This window comes from Parasteatoda tepidariorum, chromosome 4, assembly GCF_982258835.1.
Source record: "Parasteatoda tepidariorum strain Cologne lab strain chromosome 4, Ptep-v5.0, whole genome shotgun sequence".
Taxonomy (NCBI): Eukaryota; Metazoa; Arthropoda; class Arachnida; order Araneae; family Theridiidae; genus Parasteatoda; species Parasteatoda tepidariorum.
The window spans coordinates 4499760-4523868 of record NC_141758.1 but is presented as its reverse complement, the minus strand read 5'-3'; the positions used below and the strand labels follow the sequence as shown (position 1 = coordinate 4523868).

General features: G+C 30.1%; 2 protein-coding genes across 5 annotated transcripts in view; both read left to right on the top strand.

Moving 5' to 3' along the window:
* The window catches only part of LOC107446766 (putative inorganic phosphate cotransporter), a 52352-nt gene extending 42140 nt beyond the window's left edge, over nucleotides 1-10212 (top strand). For all 4 annotated transcript variants that reach the window (XM_021145281.4, XM_043048140.3, XM_016061522.4 and 1 more), the window contains 6 exons: nucleotides 210-337; nucleotides 2150-2299; nucleotides 3104-3236; nucleotides 3963-4118; nucleotides 7958-8043; nucleotides 9712-10212. In XM_021145281.4, the coding sequence (XP_021000940.2) occupies nucleotides 210-337; nucleotides 2150-2299; nucleotides 3104-3236; nucleotides 3963-4118; nucleotides 7958-8043; nucleotides 9712-9897 (839 nt within the window). In that variant the 3' untranslated portion in view covers nucleotides 9898-10212. The remainder of the gene's footprint in view (nucleotides 1-209; nucleotides 338-2149; nucleotides 2300-3103; nucleotides 3237-3962; nucleotides 4119-7957; nucleotides 8044-9711) is intronic.
* A 13303-nt stretch (nucleotides 10213-23515) lies between these two features.
* Nucleotides 23516-24109, top strand: part of LOC107454675 (putative inorganic phosphate cotransporter) — a 32171-nt gene continuing 31577 nt past the window's right edge. The window contains exon 1 of the mRNA XM_087160545.1: nucleotides 23516-23799. Within this exon, the coding sequence (XP_087016671.1) occupies nucleotides 23646-23799 (154 nt within the window). The 5' untranslated portion in view covers nucleotides 23516-23645. The remainder of the gene's footprint in view (nucleotides 23800-24109) is intronic.

Here is a 24109-nt window from a genome sequence, read left to right as displayed (position 1 = left end):
CTAAGAAAATCAGGGTGGTCCTGTTGCAGAAAAACTTTCCTCCACCTTTCAGATTCTGAGCTTGCATGGGAATTTCATTCCATAAACGTTGTTTGCGATCCCATGTTATATCCTCTTGGGACCTTTGATCGTATCCTGTGAATATTCCGTATAGGTTTGACGCATTCTGTTTAAGAATTTATCATTAATGTGTAGTTTTATTTTTGCAGGTGCTATAGGATGCGTATGGTTTCTATTTTGGGGCGGTCTTATCTATGAAACACCAGCAAGCCATCCTAGTATTTCAAAGGAAGAATTATTTTTCATCGAACAAAACAAAGACGAGAAGCCTAAGGAGGTGAGGTGCCTTTCATATAGTTTTACATAGATGGTGTTTATAAGTTGTAGCAACAAAATTTAGAAGAGATAGCGCATATTCTAAGGATTGATAAGAACTTTCCGCTAACACGTTACTGGAAAGCTATCTAAATCTATTCTTTTCTTCAAACTATTTACCAATATCTACTCTTTCTCAACATTGAAGCATTTTTTTTATACATATGCTAAAATTGTAAAAATATCTCGGTAGTTTTGGTATCTCGAACCAGTTTTTGCTCCTTTTCCGTCCTGGTATACACAGGCATTCAACCCTGCTGCTAAATGTATGGTATTCTGCACGAAAGTGCTGGTGAGTGCATGCCTACTTCCCTTTTTTAAACCATTTGCTCCAATACCTTTTTGAAAAACTCGTTTCTTTCTTAAAAAAGAAACGATGGCAACGCACATTTTTCATTACAAGATTTTAGCAATAGGAACCTTAAAGTTCTATCTACATTAATATATTAACAATATAAATGCTTTCATTGCTATTTATTGGCACATTATTGCTTCCTTTGAATCTTAAATGGTAGGCAAAGTGAAAAAAAAATGTTCACTAGTTATAAACAAATTTGTATTACCTCTTTTTTCCTTATAAACCTTTTAAGTCGTGTCAGGTGTCCAAAACAGTTAGTAAGAGATTTAATTTGAATATCACAAGTCACGCAAAGTTTTATGATTTACCATTCCAATTTTAGTTTAATAAATGTAATTTACAAAATACCCCCGAAAATTTGAGGAAATCGCGAAGTACCGTCTTCTAGTGCTAATAAAAAAAGTCTGAAATTTCTAAAATAAATTAAACATTTATAAACTATTTTATCGTAACTGAGATGCTGGGATAGCCTAGTTGGTAGAGTGTTGAGCCTATGTTCAAGAAGTCGTGAGATGGATCCTCGCTTGCCGAAGATTCCAGTGTACAAAATGGTGTTTGGTGCACGTTAGATCTAACGGGGTCACACAGTCCTTCAATTTCTATAGCACAATTTTCAATATTTTCAATGCCTCTAAGGGTACAGGTGTGGAGATTGATATTGCTCTGGTTCAGATCAAAATTACGATGTACGGATGGATGAATGATGTGTAAATATGTCCTCTTTGTAAAATGGGCTGTGATATTGGTGTGAGGCAGTAGTTGAATTCTTAGCCATGGAGGGCGCCACTGAAAAACAAGAAGGTGTTGCAAACAACAGAGCATAATGGTACCACAAAGGTGTGTTTCAAACTCTGTGGTATCATTTTGTTCTGTATTCATGTGATATGCCATTTGTAATCATGATGTCCATCAAAGGTTTCTACTTATTTGAGTCCTTTCAAATCATTAACATTTGTTTCCAGTTTTAAGTCATGGGTTGTAATTCAAAACTATATTCTTTTGAAATACCCTAATTCAATTGACACCTTTGTAACGACATATTTGAGAAACCAATTGTACAACTTTAGGAAACGCTACTGTTAATTCTTAAATTAGTAAATATTGACTTTCAGATAATATTATTTCTTATGGTAGAGAGTTTTAGCTACGATATAAAAATTAATTTTACAAATAAATAAATAACATATATATATATATATATATATATATATATATATATATATATATATATATATATATATATATATATATATATATATATATATATATATATATATAAAGAGAGAGGGAGGTATATTATGGAATTAGTTTTTTATGGATATAGATGTTTTATTTATTTATTTATAGCATGAAAAACTTTAACGAATACATGTATACTAAAATTATTAAAATCATAATTTTTTTTTTAAAATTTAGAAAGCTGCAATTCCGTGGAAAAGTATTTTTACTTCTGTACCCATGTGGGCTTTAGTTTTTGCCCATATTGGACACAATTTTGGATTCCTGATCTTGCTTACAGAGATGCCAACCTATTTGAGTTCTATTCTTCATTTTGACTTAAAATCAGTGAGTAATTTATTTTGGTAGCTATATTTGTTCCAATTTTTATTGTAATGTAGGCCGGTCAAATACTACGCTTTTGTAAAATATTTTATGTAGTTACATATCGATAATCCAACAGCTGCTCCTAAATGGTCTATCTCCCTTTATTCCAAACACATCAGTGTGAGCCGTTTGTAAATACGGTTGAATTTCTTAAAATTCTACAAATTTCGTTTTTATGCCTTTACAACTTTATAAAATCTTTTGAAAAAGCAATCCTCCTTTAACACTATTTTTAGAATATAAATAGACCTACGACAAAAGAATAAAGTATTATATAACTATTAATATGTTACGGTGTTTTAATTACTTTTTATAAAAAATTAAAATAGAAAAGAAATGCCTTTACAACCAGTGTCGAAAAATTTTCTAATTTAAAGTTCAACTACCGTTTAAATTTCAACTATTTGTTACGCTTGCTTCTAGCACCAATATCCGCAGTATTTATTTTATTTGCACAAATAATTTAATATTTTTAAAATCGGATGTCCCATATATATAGATTAATTGTCGTTACTAAAGCAAATATTCGCGGCTCTAAAACATTCCTTTAAGTTTTGAAGCATAAAATTCTAAAACCAAATTCAAAGTCTTATTTTTAAAAATGATTTTTTTTTCGATTATTGCAAGTGATACATTGTGTTAGAGATGCAGTACTAGGTTTCTTTTCGCTTCAAAAATCAACTTCTTTTTTATGATCATAGTAACAAAGACAAATTATTTCAACGCAGTGAAAACAAGTGATAAAAATGAACATTTCTCTTTCAGAATGGTGTATTATCTGCATTACCCTATATTGCACAAGCTCTAACTGCATGGGTAGCTTCTTACATTGCAGATAAATTGAGAAAATCCAACAAGTTATCGATCACAACCATTCGCAAAGTGTTCAATTCAATTGGTAAGTGTACAAGGAACAACACTGGCAAATAAACATATTATTGCATTTGTGCAAGTAGTTAATCTTACCTGATTCGAGAGTGAAGATTACAAAGCTGAAATTTGTTCTATTCCAAAAGCTAGAGATATTTTCAAAATAATACTTTTGGTTCAGTTTAATTTTTGTCTGAGTCTACAAGTTTATAAATAATGTGTTGCTTCCTATTGGTTCATTTTCAAATTAACACATAAAAATGACTTTAACGTATCATCTTAACGTTTAGTTACCACTTCATTCAGTGATGCTGGGATTTTATAAGGTAATATACCAAAAATTCTTTAAAAATCTTAGTGGTTGCGTTAATTTTTTTAACAGTTGAAAGGGCTTCCAGTGCAAAGGGTTAAAATAGCTGGTCCTCTTTATGCATGCTTAAACTTTTAAAAGTATATTAAAAACAAATTAAATAAAACAGGAATCAAGCATGAATGCGAAAATTTATCTTACTTTGAAATGTAAAATTGAATTCTAAAACGTGAAGACCAGATGATAGACCAAAAGTTATTCAGGGTGCTTCTTTTCTGCGCACTGCATAATTTTATTTTAAATTAGTTTCTAAAAAATGTTCGAAAAACAATCAAGAAGGTGTTTTATGCTTAAACTAAATATATCCTAAAAACTTAAAGCGATAAACTTTTTTTTTTTTTTTTTACGTGTGTCACTATTTTTAATTTTCTGTTTTATTTATAGGTTTATTTGGACCAGCAATCTGCCTTATTGGAATTACTGTATCAGGATGCCGTCCTGAACTCATAGTAGTTCTACTGACATTTGCAATGGCATTCAACGGTTGCGTATACTCAGGGTTTAACGTAACTCATGTGGACATGTGTCCAGAGTATGCAGGTAAAAATTAATTTAAATGCAAATAATTTTCATGAGATATAATCGCAGCAGATAGAACAAGCAGATAAAAATCGACCTCATAAATGCTACCGATTTGTGCGGGTTATTTAAAAAGTGTACCGCAGTGAACTGATCGTAAAGACATTATTAATCCAAACCTATTATGCTTAATCCAAACCTATTAGGATTAAGCCAAATTAATCCAAACCTATTATGATTAATCCAAATAGTTTAAAAAAGTACTTATTTGATGCTAAAAATGGGTTATTTGAAGGTATGAAAGTAAAAAGGGTTATTTGATAGTAAAAATGGGTTATTTGATGGTGCAAAAGTAAAAATGGGTTATTTGAAGGTATGAATGTAAAAATGGGTTATTTGAAGGTATGAATGTAAAAATAAGTTATTTGAAGGTAAAAAATAGGTTATTTTATGGATTATTTACACGCTGTAGTTATGCTCTGAAATATTAATGACATTTTATTTTATTTTACTTCTTGAGATCATTAAATATGCATGAAAAACTATTACATGTCGATTGTACACTTTTAAGTAGTATTAAAAAATTTAAATAAAATCTTAAACGTTTCGGTTTTCATAAATTTTTAGAACGATGCTCCAACTGAAGATATTAACTGATTTTATTTTGTTTTAATATTATTTTTTTCAATAAGATATCTTTTTCGCACTATAGCGTTTAGAAAATAAAAGCGTCAGTTTCATCCATCCTCCCTATTAGATATGTTAAATAAAATCACAAATGAGTCAGCCAAATTGTCGTGCCCATATTTAACCGTTTACCTACCGGAGTCTTATTTTGCATTAATGGAAAAAGTGCCATTTTGAAAAGCGTGTTAACAGGTTTCCATATAAATTAAATCGAAACTTTCTTCAGTTTAGCTACTAATCACGTTAAAAAATCAAAATCCCTGATTGATTTCTGAAATGATACAAATCACAACACATATAATTTTATATAATTAATAGATTTTGATTGAGCAATACTCAGTTTTTCCAATTCCAAGAAACAATAAAATATATTTAAGTTACCAATCTTTAACATTTAAAAAAAAAGAGTTCCGAAATTGGGACATCGAACGGTTCAGGAATTGCTTTTCATTTTTTTCCCATCCTGATAGTGTTCGAATGCATTTGTGGTTCGCCCGTCCCAAAGAGGTTAAATAAAAGCTGTCAAGATTAACTTGAGCGTTTTTTGATCAGTACATAAAAACCGAATTACAGTTAAAACAGTTGCTGAGCTGCGATGACTCAGAGGATAGAGTGTTCGCCTTCCAATGAGATGAACCGGGTTCGAATCCCGGCGATGGCTAGTCGATACGAATTGCGCATCCGGCTTACACCGACTACATTGCTGACGTGAAATATCTTCAATGGTAGACGAATTTCAGGTTAGAGTGCCTTTTCCGTCAGGCTAACCATGGGTGGCTTTCATGGTTTTCCTCCCAATATAACGCAAAGGAGGGTAAGTCTTGTCAGAAAGTCCTGCAAGAAGGTAAATTTCTCCCAATACTTGATCAAGGAGTTCCCTTGTCTACAGGATTGGGTTCAAAATTACAAGTCTACGGAGTTGAACATAAGTAATCGTAAACCCAAAAATTGGGTCGACTGTTCAATGACAGTTATTTAAAATATAAAATAAAGAGTCACCTTTGCTGTTATCTGATGACTTATGTTTTTACTGATATTTTTGAGATATTTTGCACAGTATTTTAACTCATTGTATTCTAATGAACAAAAAAAAAAACAAATATATATATATATATATATATATATATATCATCAGCAATCCAGTTGGAGACACACACTAATTCTTTATTTTATTTTATGATATAGTATATATATATATATATATAAATAAATATATATATAAATATATATATATATATATATATATATATATATATATATATATATATATATATATATATATATATATATATATATATATATATATATATATATATCATCAGCAATCCAGTTGGAGACACACACTAATTCTTTATTTTATTTTATGATATAGTATATATATATATATATATAAATAAATATATATATAAATATATATATATATATATATATATATATATATATATATATATATATATATATATATATATATATATATATATATATATATATATATATATATATCATCAGCAATCCAGTTGGAGACACACACTAATTCTTTATTTTATTTTATGATATAGTATATATATATATATATATAAATAAATATATATATAAATATATATATATATATATATATATATATATATATATATATATATATATATATATATATATATATATATATATATATATATATATATATATATATATATATATATATATATATATATATATATATGGGTCATTCTCACAAAAACTGTCATTTTTCAGTTCATAAAATCCCAAAAAAGTAAATTGAATAAAAAGCTCTGAAACTTTTTATATTAATAGAAATATGTAATGGCATTATAAAGAAAGTACATATCCTATAAATTATACTTAATATTTAAATAAATTAATTTTTTAAATAATTAATTTATAATTAATTAATTTATAATAATTAATTAATTAATTTAATAAATAGATTTATTACTTTTTTAATTATTTTTAAAATTAATTAATTAATTTAATAAATAAATTTATTACTTTTTTAATTATTTTTAAAATTAATTAATAAGTAAATTAATTATTTTCACTACTTAAAAAGTGAGGGAATGACACTAATAGTGAGGGAATGATATTTTATTTTAATACATGTTTTTATCTAAGTTACATCTACCTAAAGTTTGAAAATGATAACATACTAAGTATATATAATATTTATTATAATTTAGTCTTATATATTTAATAGTTTTTACAGGTTTGGGAAATAAAATTGGCTGGCACGATTGAACAAAAAAAAAATTTCATAATATACTCATCTTGAATCATTCCCTCACTTTATACACTAGTGAGGGAATGACGAATTCAATAAAATTTAAAAATAACAGTTAGGCCTAATTAATTTCTGAAGTCAATCACATACAATTATATTCATACAAGAAAGCAACATATAATTATCCACTTTCTCGATGAAGTTGTATTTTATTTTACTCTAAAAAATGACATGAGGGAATGACAAATGTAAAAAATTTTACCTGGTTTGATTCATTCAAATTTATTCCACAGCAAAGCTTCTTTAAGTTGAAGATGGAAACATACTGCAATTTTGTTCTATGATGCCAGTTGTTAACTTCTGAAGTTTTTATTAAAATATTTTTATTCTAAGAAGATTGCAGGTCATAAGAACATTGTTGTGAGGGAATGACGCGAAACACTGGGGACAAAGTTTAAAATAGTGCTGTGTTAACATTTTTATCAGAAATTAAATTTAAAATTGATTTCCTGAATTCTGTATTTCAGTATTCTGAAATAAAAAACACGAATTTGTAAAAAAAATAATTTTATTTCAAAAACAATTTTTTTCTTTTTTTAAATCAGCAGTGGGGACAAGTGAGGGAATGACATATTGGTATATTTTAATTACCTAAATGAAAGAAAAAATAAAAATTGATAATTTTATTTTTATTCTTTTGTTAGCTTGCATTCTGAAGGACACTTTCCCTGAATGTTTTTTTCCTTAGCTGTAAAACAAACATAAAATATACTGGGGACATGAAAATGACTGTTTTTGTGAGAATGACCCATATATATATATATATATATATATATATATATATATATATATATATATATATATATATATATATATATATGTAAGAACATTTTAACCATTGTAACTATTTTATTTTAATAAAATTCACTCTTTTCAGGAACAACATTTGCTATAACTATGGCCATTTCTAATTTCTCTGGTATTATAGGACCAGCCATTGTCGGCTATTTCACTTCAAACGGGGTAAGTTCTTTGTTAATTTAGAATAATTGAGTATACATTAGCCGTGGTGGGTCAGGGGATAGAGCCAAAGAATATACAAAGGGGAATAAGTCTAGCTTTCTTTAAAACGTAAATTAGTCCCACAAGTTAGTTGTGGTCCCTGTGTATAAAGGAAAAAACGACATTTATAGGCACAGCAGCAGAGGTTCTATAAACGGGTATCCACCTTCCTCTTCTATTAACCAATATCGTATCGGGTTCGAATCTCAGCGAACTGGCTGAACTATGCTAATTCTGCTACTGGCTCACAGTTCTGACATAAAATATCGTCAGTTGTAGACGGATAGAAGGTTATATTCCCTTTGACTTCGGGATATTCTTGGAAGGTTTTCGCTGTTTTAATCTCGATATAACGCATATGCTGTTTAGTTCCATCAGAAAGTCCCCCACGAAGGGTAGTTTGTCCCATGCTTGATCCATGATTTCATTTGTCTGGGTTGGATTCAAAACTACAAAGGTACAGAGTAAGTACATTGATAGTCGTAAACTCAGAAATTGGGTCAGTTGTTCAACGCCGGTTATAAAAAATTTTAAAATACCAATTGTGAACCGTAGATTCGGCCTCGCTAAAAGCTAAATTTAGTTAAGAAATCCGACTTAATGACTTGAGTTTGAAGAAGCAGACCGACTGTCTATAAACTCACATACACACTCAGCATGAAACATTGCCATTAAATAAATAACTCACCTTATCGGTGTAATGTAAGAATTCCAACTGTTCCATTTCCTGCCAACAGATTTTATAAGGAGGTAGGGATCTAAAAACTGCTAGAAAAACGGTTCTGGTTTAAGCAACATTGAAAATTCTTTTTTTTTTTTTTTTTTTTTTAAAAAAAGACGCAACCATTAATACTCTAAGAGATAAAAATCGGCGTTTGCATACTTATATAGTACCTAAAAAATAGATAAAGAGCCATCTAAACATGTGGAAAATTAAAACATTTACAGTGACGAGTAATTTATAGGTCAGTGTGATTTCTGAGAGGCTCTTACGAATGCTAAGATTAAAACGCTCAAAATTGCGACTTAGATATGCTTTTTAATTATTTATAAACAGAGTTTAGCAAATTGACTTTCAATAAATTTGAATTAATTTAGAGCATAACTAAACTAAATTGAACTCAGTGGCGCGACCGCCCATAGAAGAACAAGGCCTACTGTGACTTAGGGCATAGTTTTCTTGACCTTCGGCTCTGAAGTGCTGGAGCATATGTTCCAGTTGGGTGGTCAACTGAGCGCGAAACCCCCAGTGTTTAGTCCCCAATCCTGCTTCGTACTCATTTCATCAACCCACCGAAGGGATGAAAGGCTGAGTCGTCCTTGTCTGGAACGAGGATTGAACCTAGGACCTGTGTCACGAGAGCTCGAAGCGATGCCACCCGGCGTCTTAAAATAAAACTAGAATACGTAAATTAAGTGGCATCTCTCTGGTTAAGGGCTGATTACGTGTTTACGTAAAAATAGTCAAAAAATGTATTATAAAGTATCTTTGTTTGTTTTTCTCTAACGTTATTTTTTTCTTATGCATTCTAAAGACTTGTGGTATTCTGAGATATATTTCGTTTGAACTACGTTGTCTACTTTGATTTTTGCTTATGTAATAACACCAAGTTCATTTTCTTATTTTAGCAAACTATTGCAAATTGGAGTGATGTCTTTTATACGGCAGCCGGAGTATATACAGTCTGTGGAGCAATATTTGCAGGTTTTGGATCTGCAGAACTTCAATCATGGGGAACAACCACAGAAAAGTCAAAAACTGATGCCAAGCCTGAAAAAGAAATGAAAGAATTAGAAGTGAAGAATCATCGGTGATCAATATCGGATCATTATTTATCCGAGAAACCTGTATTCTATCTGCATTTTCTTGCGTTCTAAATGCAACATAGTTTTTAATGGATTATTTTAGAAGAAAAGGGCTAGAACAAAAGAAAAATGGCCTGTTTTTAGTGTGTATTTATAAGTTATGAGGGAAAATACTCTACTCTGTAACAACAAGAGGACTTTATTCGAAAGATAGGGCGAGTCTAAACCTGAGTTTTATCTGTATATATGTTTTGTGTACATAAGCTGCGTGTATTTTTGTAATGTGTCTTTTGTAAAAATTAAAATGTGTTATCAGTTTTAGAACTAATGTGAAGATATTTGCGTTGTTTCCAATTTTAATTTTTGTTAATAATTTTATCAGCGTATTACTATGAAATAATTATCACAAGCGTACTCTAAAAATAATTTTATATAGCTACTATCTGACCCGGTTTTGCCATATGAATTATTTCTAGAGTATGGAAATATATCTTATTTATTGTAAGTGTGTACGCATGTGGTATATGAGTGGAAGAGGCATGGAGCACTGTGAACGATGACGGAGTGTGAAAATAACAACACATCAAATAATAATTTTTTTTAATTCAAATAACTTTTTTTTATATACAGTCAAACCCTGCTATAGTGAACCGTCTGCGGACTCAGTAATGTGTCCACTATAAGCGATTGTTCACTATATCCAAGTTTTTTGAAGAATAATTTTTGTATAAGACAGTTGAATGATTGAAAATTGGGTTTTTTTCAATTTTACATAAGTTATTTAAAAAATTGTTAACTAATTAACAGATAATACAACAAAAATCTATATATATATTTCTCTTACACGGCACCAAAAAAAAGCCTCATTACAACACCCCGAATGGCAACGTTAGAAAATCGACCAATGATTGCTGATAAAAATGTCACATGGCAAATGTCACATGAGGTGGCTCAACATACAGCGCTTTTAAAAACGGAAACAATAACCAGAGTGAGCATTATCAGGTTGTTCAATTCAGATTCTTGCCCTAAAAACATGATTATATTTAATTTAAACTCAATTAGGAATTAATTAGGCTGGCCTTCTCCATGTCTATAAATAAGTCATAAGGTCAGACTTTTGAGAAAATCGGTTTAGTATTGACTAAACAAGTTCTTAGTCATGAATAACTTTTTATAATTTATTTTGATAATTTATTTTGCTAATATGTTTGTCATTAAGCTAATGTTTTGATTTTTTCACCATGTACAATCTAAATAGCTAATATACTTTTTTAAAAGCCGATAAGAACATTGATAGAATTCTTCTACATAAGTACAATACTTCTTTGATGATTAAATACTATGTCTTTGATGATAATATACTATGTCTTTGTGCTAGAACATTGTGTTCATTGGCGAGCGAGCGCAGCGAGCCATTGTTCACGGCGTGAACCACATAGGATTGCGTAGCAATTCTCGGGGGTTGGCGAGCTTTAGCGAGCAGGGGGCGGAGCCTCCTAGTTAATGAATAAAGTACTTACGTCGCTGAAAATTACTTTTAATTTCACTTTTAATGAAAAACAATTTGTGATTTTTGATTGATTTTGATACAATTTTATTTTAAATAGAGTTCATCAATTTTCTTATCTACAATGTGAAAAGAATGCAAGATTTTTTTATTTACATTTTCTGTAGAAAAAAAACATATTAGTGACATTTATGGCTGATTTTACTTCAGCTATAGATGGTGCTGAAAGTTCATTTTCTTCTTCAACATTTTCTTCTAATACATCTTCTCTACCTTCGTTCGTTTGTTTTATTTCATTGACAATGTCATCATCGGTAGGAGTACCAGAAGTGCATACTTCATCATCGCAACATTCAAATTGCTCAATAACGTCATTAGGGAAAAAGGCCATTCCGTGTCTCTTTAGCCATATAGAGATGAGAAAATTTTCTTCCTCCACATTGGAATCTTTTTCTTCTAAATCCTTTGAAAGACCTGCATGTCGGAAACAGTTGCGGATTGTAGCTGATGTTACTTGCCTCCATGATTTTTCTATCAAAACTATTGCTTCTAGAAGAGAGATGCTGCATTCTGAGTCCATGTTGTTTTTATCAAAGTTATCTAAAATACGCATAACTCCTATTAATATATCACTGTCCCACTGTCGAAATTCTTCAAAATAGGAGGTCATCCACGCTTTTTGATTGGCTTTGTAGTTTACGGGCAGTTTTTTTTAAAGCACCTTGGTTTTTGAGATTTACCTATGACAGTTAATTTTCGCTTTTCCGAGCCGTTCATGTTAGAACAAACAGGAACTGTTATTCTCACTTTGGAGAGTTAGTGCATTTTTGTCCTTTAAATTTTTACGTGTGATTGGGAATCAATTTGTAAAATAGTCCAGCTTCGTCAGCATTAAAAATGTCTTTCTCTTTATAATTCTGTATAATACAGGGTGTCCCGAAACGACCGCATAAACTCTGCACAGCTAGATTCCTCGTTGGGAGTACATAAAAACTGCCCAAAGAAGCGTTCCTGTGCGATCCATAGTTTACGAGAAAAATACGTAAAACAAAGTATGACGTCACAGCCGGTGCAAGGAAAAAAAAGAACACTTTATTGGACATATCAGCAACAGTATTTGCATATCTTTCCAGACAATAATGTTTAAAACGGACGCTTTGAACATCTGATTTAAATTGTGCATTGTATACTGCTGTTGATATGTTCAATAAAGTGTTTTTTCTTGCACCGGCAGTGACGTCATACTTTGTTTCTCGTATTTTTCTCGTAAACTATGGATCGTACAGGAACGCTTCCTTGGGCAGTTTTTATGTACTTCCAACGAGGAATCCAGCTGTGCAGAGTTTATGCGGTCGTTTCTGGACACTCTGTATAGGGCCACACTGTATAGTTTTTTTGTTAATCTATTCAGCCATCCATTGGAGCACACAAAATCCTTTTCCTCTAATTTTTCAGCAAACTCATTCGCTTTAATTTGAAGCATAGGTCCGGTCACAGGAAGAATTCTATCTCGCTGAGTGATGAACCATTTTAACAAAGCTTCTTCTATATTTTCTCTTTCAGCTCCACGCAGTTTTTTCGACGAAATCATATTTTTGTCGTATGAGGCAAGAATTTCCCTCCGATTTTTCCAAATGTTCGAAACTGTAGATTTTGACAAGGAAAATTCCTTACACAGTATTGATTGTTTCCATCTTCAATACGCCTTACAATTTTAACTTTGTCCTCTATCGAAAACGCTTCTCTCTTTAGAGAATTTGCCATTTTCACTGCTTTTGAAATAAAAATCTTGTCTCAAATGGATAATGTAAGAATATGAAGAGAGCAACCGTAGAACGAATTAAATTGTTCCCCTTCTTGATTGTCAGGGGGTGATTTGTAAAGAATATGGTTTGAACAGATACGAAAATTCAGCAGGTGGGCAAGTTAACTAGTTGTAGAGCAAGCTTGGGGAAAAGGGACAAAGAGAGGCTTGTCAGGGAGGAGGGAATATAAGATAAATGTTCTGTTTAACATTTATGTATTACAGTATAGTTAAAAGTGATAAGCATAAAGGAGTGAAATATGACTCATTGTATAGGAATGCATTCATTTTCTGTCCCAACATCTGCAAGTTTAAAGATGGAGGACTGAAAAAGATATTTGAAGAAATGAAATTTGAGTCCACTATAACCGAGTTTCCAAGTTCTCAGCTGTTCACCATAAGCGTTAAAAATAACATTATTGAAATAGGAGTACGGACGGGACAGCTAAAAAAGTTCACTACATTCGAGTGTTCACTATATCCCAGATTCACTATAGCGGGGTTCGACTGTATTTCCTATATTTCTCGTCACATCGTTTATTTTTTGCATGGATTTTTGCTATCTCGAAATGAAACTTTTGTAAAGTCACTAAAACAACTTTCAAGTTCGATATGCTACTAAAATTTTGAAAAAAGTTGTTACCTTTTAACTCATGGCTATACACAGGTGTCTTATAAAAATAGTGTGTGACAGTGAAAATGGATTAATAGAAGTAGGTTTGTTTGTTCGATGTCTTGACAAATTTGAATACTGATTAACACAATTGAAGCACAAAACTAACATAAAAGAATCACAAGAGAGGAAGGAAAAAAAAAAGAAATAAAAAAAGAGAAATGCACTAAAAAGGCACTGGAAAAGAAGAACTAGTAAGAAAAGTTCTCGTAAAAAGCATACCATAAACTATGTAAATTTAAAGACTGATTCGACGTGATCTAACATTTTCGAAATAAAAAAATTTGCAAAAGTTAGAAAGTACTTATTTTTTAAAATGCAGTTTGTAGAAAAAATATTATTTGTACAATATTAGATCCGTAGGTGGAGAGAGAAGTCAAAACAGAGGACTGTATGGAATAGAATTGTGAAACAGGCTAGGGTTCGCAAAGGGCTGTAGAGCTATAGAAGAAGAAGAAATCCCTATAAAATAATGTAATTATCAATATTTAGAAAAATTTTAAAGCTGCTGAAGAGTAAGTCTGTCAAATAGCATGAAGTGGGGGCAGTTCTTATCCGTAAACTTTAAATTAATCCTTATGCATTAATTAAATTTTTTTAAAATGTATCTAATATCTTTCAAATACTAACATTTCTTTCAATGTTCAATTAGATTAAATTTTGATGCATCATCCTAAATTCTAGCAGCAGTTAAATCCATATAATTACTTTACTAACAATGTGATATTTCCTGGTGGTTCCTTTTGATGTTTTTTTTTTCTTTTCTTTATTTCTTCCAACCAATAAAAGAGGGACCACTACACAATTTCACAATCATTTGAGCTTCATCACTATGTAACGAAAATGCAGACCTGTTCAATCAAAAAACCCAGCACAAATGTTATTGCCCTGATGCTTGATCCAAGAGTTCGCTTGTCTTTTAGGTCTCGATCCAAATTTCGAAACTACGGAGTGAGTTAAACATTAAAGTCGTAAATCCAAAAATAAAGTGCTGTAGCAGTTAAAATAAAAAGATAATTCTTTTATGGTACGCAACAAACAAAAATTACATACATACATACAAAAATATATATATATATATATAAATAAATACAAGAAAACACTAAGAAAGTTAAGAAAAATAATAAGTTTCATTTATTGCGCTTAAGCTCCAAGTAAACAGCACTCATTAGATAAGTTAAAAATGAAGAATAAAACAAAGAAAAATTATAGACATATGAAAAAAAGGGGGGTGGGAAATAATAAGTAAAAAAATAACAAACAAAATTTTATGAAAAAAAAAATGAAATGTTAATTAAAAAACCGGAAAAAAAGCCGGAAAAAAAAGATATAATCTTTTCTTCAGCCCACACGATTATATCCGCAAAACAGAGTGCATTCTGATATTGTATCAATAAAGCCAAAGCAAAATATATTAATACAATAGTGTGAGGAGCACTCAAAAAATTTTTTTTATAAAATAACTACAAATAAAATAGATCATAAAAAGTAAAAATAACATGTAAAAACAGATAATAAAATAAAATAAAAAGAAAAAACATTAAAAAGGGGGGACTATAAAACGAGTAGCAAAATCATAACAACTTACATGGACGGATATTTTTCAAGAATGATTTAAAAATGTTTTCGCAGAAAGATTGCCAGATTACAAAATATGAAAACAAAAGATGAAAACAAAAGCGCAAATTGAGTGCAACAAGAGGGTTTTAAAGTGTCGTTCTTACTGCACTGCTGAAGTGATTTGTTATTCTGAGTTTTGATTTGTTAGTTACCAAGGATGGGTCTGAAATGGATGTGCGCAAGGTAATATTATACTGGATAATTTTAAAAATTGATCATAAATAGTTTTAGAAGATAGATGCTTATTTAAGAAAAAATATAGAATAGTAAAGAGAAACATAAATTGCCTGCTTTGCAAATAATTTTAGCCGCGGATTTGCACGATATAGATTAGCACATAGAAAAATTACTTAAATTATCAAAGAAAAAATTTTAATAGATAATTTTAACACGGATTTGCCCGAAATGGATTTGCATATGGAAAAATTACAAAGAAAAATTTTTAGCAGATAATTTTAACCACGGATTTGCCCGAAATGGATTTGCACATGGAAAATTGTATAAATCAATAAAGACATTTTTAGCAAACAATTTTATCCACGGATTTGCCCGAAATGGATTTGCACATGGAAAAACTGTATGGATTAACAAGGGAAATTATTTAGTAAAGGAATTTTTAGTAAATAATTCTAACCATGGACTTGCCCGAAATGGATTTACACATGGAAAAATTATATAAATTAACAAGGAAATTATTTAGTAAATAATTTTGGCAATGAATTTTGGCCTGAAATGGATTTGCACATGGGAAAATCATAAAAATTAACAAAAAAAATGCTTAGTAAATATATCCACCAAAATATACGATTAATTCAATGATTTTATATAAAATTTTATTACATTAGTTGGGTATCCATTGTTTTTTATCAGATTTTGAAAGAGTTTATAGATTTGTTTTTTGGATAAATAAATATTACTACATATTCTTTTAATTCTGTTCATTTCATTAAAAGTGGTATTTAAATAGATGCTCCTATAAACATTAGAATGCCAAGTGACTAGTTTATTAATATTACATATTATTACTGGTAATTTAAATATCATATTATAGAAAACTTGGAACTTAGGAATTTAATGATAAAAGGCACAAAATTTAGACCCATTTGCCATATATCAAACAATAAGATTCTAAAATACTTTCTTAATGATCTCAATAGTTTTTGTTTAAAGATATCAAATAGATTCTCTTTACCTTTAGGTATGCTAACAGAATAGAAATGGGGAGTTTATTAATACTTTAAAAACTTTATTTTCAATAATAAGGATAATTTAAATAAGAATAACAATTCAACACATTTTTCTAATATTGTTCAATCAATTAAGCAACCTCAAAAAAAATTTTTAATTACTCCCATAGACAAAGCTAACAATAATTATGCTATATTCTATAAAAAATTCCTTGCTGAACTTTTAAATACGGAATTAAAAAATAGTAAAATTTTGAACTTAGTAATTTCAATAATAATATTGCAATTAAAAAAATTTTAGCTTTTTACAAGAGATTGTGGTCTAACATGTGGGTCTAATACTTATTTAACTAAACCTGGCACCATTTTCTCCAACTACTTAAATAAAATTATTAACTATATTAATAAAGAAGGTCTCTCTTGGATTATCACTAATAATCAACCGATTTTAGATTTCATTAAACATAATAAAATTAATTCTATTGCGACTTTTGATTTCCAGGATCTTTTCAATAACATTCCCTTTTCTAAACTAAAAGATGTCCTTTTGAATTATTACTGTGATTTTAAAAATATCCTTTGTTGCGATTTTGTTTATTGGGAAATTCTGATTAATTTTTGTCTTTTTAATACTAATTATCTTTACAATTGAAAGGATATTTTTCTTCAAATTGATGGAATACCACAAGGATCTAATTATTCATCTCTCTTAGCTAACTTATTTTTGCATTTATTATGAAAAAAATTATACTCTTAGTATTAAATTTGTTTTTAGATATATTGATGACTTAATTATCTTTAATTTCCAAGATTTTACTATTTTATTGAATTATATATACCCTGAGGAATTAATCTTACTTCGTAATCATGATGATAATATTAATTTCAATTTTTTGGATTTGGGTATTATGAAAGTTGAAAATATCTGCTTTGTTGATTTATACGATAAAAGAAATGATTTTAATTTTAATATTAATAAACTAGTCACTTGGAATTCTAATGTTTCTAGGAGCATCTATTTAAATACCACTTTTAATGAAATGAACAGAATTAAAAGAATATGTAGTAATATTTATTTATCCAAAAAACAAATCTATAAACTCTTTCAAAATCTGATAAAAAACAATGGATACCCAACTAATGTAATAAAATTTTATATAAAATCATTGAATTAATCGTATATTTTGGTGGATATATTTACTAAGCATTTTTTTTTTTTGTTAATTTTTATGATTTTCCCATGTGCAAATCCATTTCAGGCCAAAATTCATTGCCAAAATTATTTACTTTATAATTTCCTTGTTAATTTATATAATTTTTCCATGTGCAAATCCATTTCGGACAAGTCCATGGTTAGAATTATTTACTAAAAATTCCTTTACTAAATAATTTCCCTTGTTAATCCATACAGTTTTTCCATGTGCAAATCCATTTCGGGCAAATCCGTGGATAAAATTGTTTGCTAAAAATGTCTTTATTGATTTATACAATTTTCCATGTGCAAATCCATTTCGGGCAAATCCGTGGTTAAAATTATCTGCTAAAAATTTTTCTTTGTTAATTTTTCCATATGCAAATCCATTTCGGGCAAATCCGTAGCTAAAATTATCTACTAAAATTTTTTCTTTGATAATTTTTCCATGTGCAAATCCATTTCGGGCAAATCCGTGGATTAATCCAATTAGACTCCGTCCACAGAATGAATAGTTTAAAAATTGAAAGCGCTTAATGTGTGAAAAAAGAAATCGAAAACAATGCCTCTTTTACCTTTCTAGAGGACATTCAATTCTCCCCCTTATATCACTGCCTTAAAAAGAAGGGGGGGGGGAGGTTTTAGGTATCATCAGAAAGCAAAGCTTTCTATGTAAAAATATCATTATTTTTATTTTCGAAGAATTTTACTGGGCTTTATTGTATTACGGAAGCGGGGTCTTGTGATTTACTTATTGTTACTTACAAGGGAACGGGGGGGGGAAGGTATAGGAAGTGCTTGCGCAAGACACTAAAGTCCCCTAATTATCATTTCTTTTGAATGCAAAAAGTGCAAAAAAAAAAATAAAAAAAGCATAAATTGGTATAATTTTAAACTTGGAGAAATTCGTAATTGTAATATAAGAAAAAGTGGAGTAAGAAAAAGAATTGGAGTATTCTTTTCTTTATGTATAATAGGTCAAAAGTTTTGACTAACGAAGGAAAAGTTAAAAAATTTTTAAAGAATGTTCTACGCATACTTTTGTAAAATAAAACGAAATTTAAGTTTTATGGAAAGTTTCATTTTTTTAAATATATTTCTAAAATTATATCTTTATTGTAAAATTCAAAAGCATAAACAAGAAGAGGGTATTTTTTTATACTCAATTTTTGAGTTTATGACTTCCAATGTTCAACTCACGGAGGACTTTTTGATGGACACATGGAGATGAAAACCTCCCCTTTTTAGCCTATCAGCAAGGGGAATCTAACTCACGATCCATCTACCAATGACGACATCAGCACTGCGATTGGTGCGAGCCGAGTGCAAGCCGTCCCAGGGATTTGGACGCGGATCTCCCTTATTGGGAGGTAAGAGCCCTTGAACCATCTTGGCTCAGGAGAGGGTATGCGGATTTTTTTACGCTTGCATTGGAAAGGGTTTTCTTATTAGTAAGATGTTAGTGATTGAAATAGTGGTTTTAAACACCGCCAATCGGGTCATTTATAACATTTTCCTTCCAAATTATAAAAAAGTTCAATTTGAATGAGATAAAAAAATATCAAATGGTCGTTAATCACAATGAGTAAAATATTTGGAATTTTTTTAAAAATGATTTGAATAAGGAAAGAAAAATCTCGATAATTTATATAGAAGCGAATCTCTGTATTATTATAACCTGAAAATAAAGCATTCGTCTTATGAAATTTTATTTCCCACAAAATGTAATAACTAACATATCATCTAAGAAAGGAAAATTTAATTATTTGTGTAACTCTGGAGGTTAAATAATTTCCGATGAAATATTGGGAGAGTTTATCTTTGGTGTTTAATCGAAACTATGTACAATTAACAATTGTAATTTCCATGTTATAGTGAAATTTATTCGTCAAAATTATACAGCTTTTACAGCTCCGGTAAAAACATTGCATTCTTCCAAAAGAATATAATTCTTTAGAATCTTCGGAACATCAAGCTGTTCAACACCACACGGAAGTTGAAGGCATGTCGCCAGTTGCCAACGAACGGAACACCTTGAAAGATGGGCCAGAGATCTTGGTCCTCTGGGTGAGATGACGTTTTCCAGCACATGATTTACATAATAATCCCATGCACATGCTGAGACTTTTAGATGCTCACCAAATGCTTTGAACTCCTCCTCACACAGGAATGGTTCTGTTATTCTATTCCACAATAGCTTCAGTGCGTAGGGTCCTGTAGTTGGTTTAAAGATTAAGTCTAGAAAAAAGAAAGGCATAGTTTGCCGAGAGCGAAATGTTGTAGCGTTGTAGTCACTGTTCACTGTTATTGTCTCAGCCCAACTGTAACTGGAAAAAATATAATTTAAAATTACTAAAATATAAGGGTTGGTGCAATATAATAATAAGCCACAGTTGTCAAAAATCGCTATTTTTACATCAAACATTCCATTAGCATAATTTCTAGATAAATACATTTCAAACATATATAATTTCCACCTGATAACAGCACAATTTGAAAGTGTGGCTTATCATTATTTCCCAGCTTTTTAAGTGCAAAAAATATTATTAATCAATGTAATTAATGAATAAAATGAAAATAATTAATAAATATAATTAATGAAAATAATATACCTAATAACAAAATACCTTATGGTAGTTATTTATTAATCCTGATTTGCTGTAAAGTATTTTAATTTATAACCGTTGTTGATCAGCAGACCCAAATTTGAGTTTACGTCCTCATTATGATTTCAAAGTAAATTCTTATCTTTCATTTTCATTTGCATTGTTCTAAGCAATTCACGATTAAGACAACGTTAAGATTAACTAGCAAGGTCTTAGGTCTCTAAGAAGCCTTAAGACCTCAGGCAACTATAAAAGTTTTCTTTTTGCTTCTTTACAATGCCAAGTATAAAGATCTGCTATTTTAAATTTGCTTAACCAAGAAAAATGACAGTTGGAAATGGATCGTTTGCTCTGTACACAATCGTTGTACAATCAGCCCCCCCCCCAAAGAAAATGGATCTTCCTTTATTTTGGGTAAACCCCTATCAATCGCCTCAATTATGTAAATCCGACCCCAAATAAAAATTGGTGGTAAGCTTTTTTCCCCTCAAATAAAGACTGAAAAAAAAAGCATTTTTTTTCCTTAACTCGTCTTGCCGTACAATGACCGTACTAATTCCTGGGAACGATTTTTTTCCCTATTAATCTTGAATGTAATAAAAATGCCTTAATAAAAATATGCTTTTAAATACAGAAATAAAAATTAAGACTATTGCTATCGCGTCGGATCAGGAAAAATTTTTACAGTTTATCTATGTAAAGAACTCCCCTAGCCAAACGTCTGGAGTGGTGGAGACTATGGTTACAAGATTTAGCTATTTCATGTAGAGGTGTTGGATCATTATTTAAAACAGGTTTTGATTCAGGTCGCCAAGAGAAGGGCCATTTAGGGGAGAAAGACGCTCCCCTCTTTGATATTTCCTGTCTCTATAGCAGCAGACGGTCTTTGTTTCGAGGGGAGTTTTTTCTCTAGACAATCTAAAGCTCACTCTCATTCAGAAAATAAAGAAAGAAAGGAAGAAAAGCAGATAGCACAATTAGTATTTCAAGATTGCTCTTACCTCATCGAAACAAAATGAGAGCGACCATTACGATTAATTTTAAGCCACAGACTTGGATCGAGTTACAAATGTTTAATAATTTAGTATAAATAACATAATAAAGGCTATTTTAATATACGAATTAAATTACTGCCATTTCATTCATAATAACACTTTCTACTTTATTAAATATGAAATTTCTATTTTAACGAAAATTTATAGCTAAACGTTTAAAAAAGCAATTAGTTATAAATTTCTAGTGGTTTGTAACATCCTGAATTAGTGTTGCCTGCCTGGTTGTTCATTGTCTTCTATTTGTTGGTTAACTTGTATAACGTAAAATATGAATAATTAGTTTTTAAACACTTTTTTATTGAAAAAATGGCACGAAAATTTGTATTAGAAAAATTTGAATTTATGAAAATTTTTAAAACATACAGTTCAAAATCCTTTTTATCGCTAACAAATTAATTAATAAAATTTTTTTTATTCATCTAAGTTTCTCATTATATTACACATTTTTTTAATTACACAGTCGTTTCGCAGCCGACGCGATTTTTGAGTTTACGACTACTAATGTTCAGCGCCACAGCCTTGTAATTTTGATTCGAATTCAGAAGACAAGGGAACTCCTGGATCAATTACTGGCAGAAATTTTCTTCGTGGAAGACTTTTGGATGGAACTAACCCGAATTTGCGTTACACGGGGGGGAAAATCGCGAAAACATCCCATGGTTAGTCTGACGGTAAGGGGACTCTAACCCATGATCCGTCTACCTCTGAGGATATTTCACGTCAGCACTGTGGTTGATGCAGGCACAATTCGTATCACCACGCCATCGCTGGGATTCGAACCCGGTTGGAAAGCGAACGCTTTATCTCCTGAACCATTACGGCTCTATATTACATATTTGTCCTTAGGCCATAGGCTTAATACTTCTTGTGAAAAAATTATTGTATTTTATCTCAAAAGATAAGATGTGACACATTAGGATAACAAATTTTTTGATCGCTATAGCGATTAAACAAAAAAAAAAACTAGATTTTCAGAACTTTGTCTACTCCTATATTAAGAATGATAAATCCGAAATTTTTTGGGAAAAAAGTAAGTTTCTAAATAAAAGTGCGTTTTCTTTCGTCAATATAAACTCTCTCTAAAAGAAGAACCACGAGATAAGTGCAATAAAGTTTCTCATACTTCGGAATTTTAATACGAATGGGTGAAAAAATTGCTTAAAATGAAAAATATTATGCTAAAATTAACTCAAATTTCTTTACGACTAGAAAATCCAAGTACAGCAAATTGGTATATCTGCTTTTTTGAAAAGCATAAATGTTGGCAAATATGCAAATACGTTATTTCAAAAATTTCACAAATTGTTTTTTTTTCTAGTGTCAAAGATAATATAAAACTCTTTATAAAAAAAATTGTATAGAAAAAATTTGTCCAACACTAAATATAAATTACTCGAAAAGCATTATAAGAGGTTATATTTTTTTTACTCAGAAATTACTATTTAAGTTTTTTTTTAAAACGTTACTTTGTTCAAATATTTTTCTTTTCGTTGACGTTCGTTTAAAATATTTTTCATTTCGCTGAAATTCTGTTCTGTTCGGATAATCTTTTGAAGTACATTTCACTTCAACATATAAATGTCTATCACTGTTCTACTTTTCAGTGTTCAGAAAAAGAAATCCTTAATCTGTCACATTTATTTTTTTCTTTCCACACAGGCATCGAAGTGTTCTTTGTTTTTATGGACATGGATGGGATTTTACCTTCAAAAACAGTGATATGCGGAAAATTTTTATGTTCCATTTACAAATTAGAGATAGAAAATTGCCTGTAATGCAAATTAACAACATATCAGAGGTCGAAGTTTTATAGAGTCTGACTTAAATTGCTTCCAAAGATAAAAAGAATGGTTTTTTTTTTATTACAGAAAATTAATCTCGTAAGACGGAAATCACAAACAGCAAAACTTTTTACTATCCAACCATAAAACCTTAAAAATTGCATCATTGTCGGATATTTCAAATTCTTAAATATTATATTTGCTCCGATATTTATGGTGCTGACTAGTTGAGTATTCAAGTTTGAGGATAATTTGAAATATTTTAGTACAATTCAAACAAAAACCATGTATCATGCCCCACGTCATGATGAAGCAATAATCAAGTGTAGATGTTAGCACGAAGTGTCTGTGAAGTTCCTTTTTTTTTTTTTTTTTTTTTTTTGTCGGAGTCTGAGACTGCCGAGAAATTATTGTTTGGACAGTGCGACATCACTACCATGTTTGGAAAGAAGTTAAACATGTCGAATCAGGCCTGTCCTTCAAGTAAGTAATACAAATTCATATCTGCCAACTCTTAACCGATTTTCGGGAAGCCTTTAATTTTAATGTTGTAGCTAAATTTTTGCATTCATTCTTGTTTTCTGTTTTAACAATTGTGGTTTAAATCACTTTTTGCAGCCATTGCATTTAAATAGTTTAAAAACATACGTAAAGAAGACAGGGCAGTTACCTTATCAGGATTCGTACTCTCGTGGAAAAAATAAATAACTGATATAAATTTTGTTATAAAAAAGCTAAAAATTTCTTAATCTTGGTTTCCATAATTGAATTAAAATTGCATATTCACCACCTT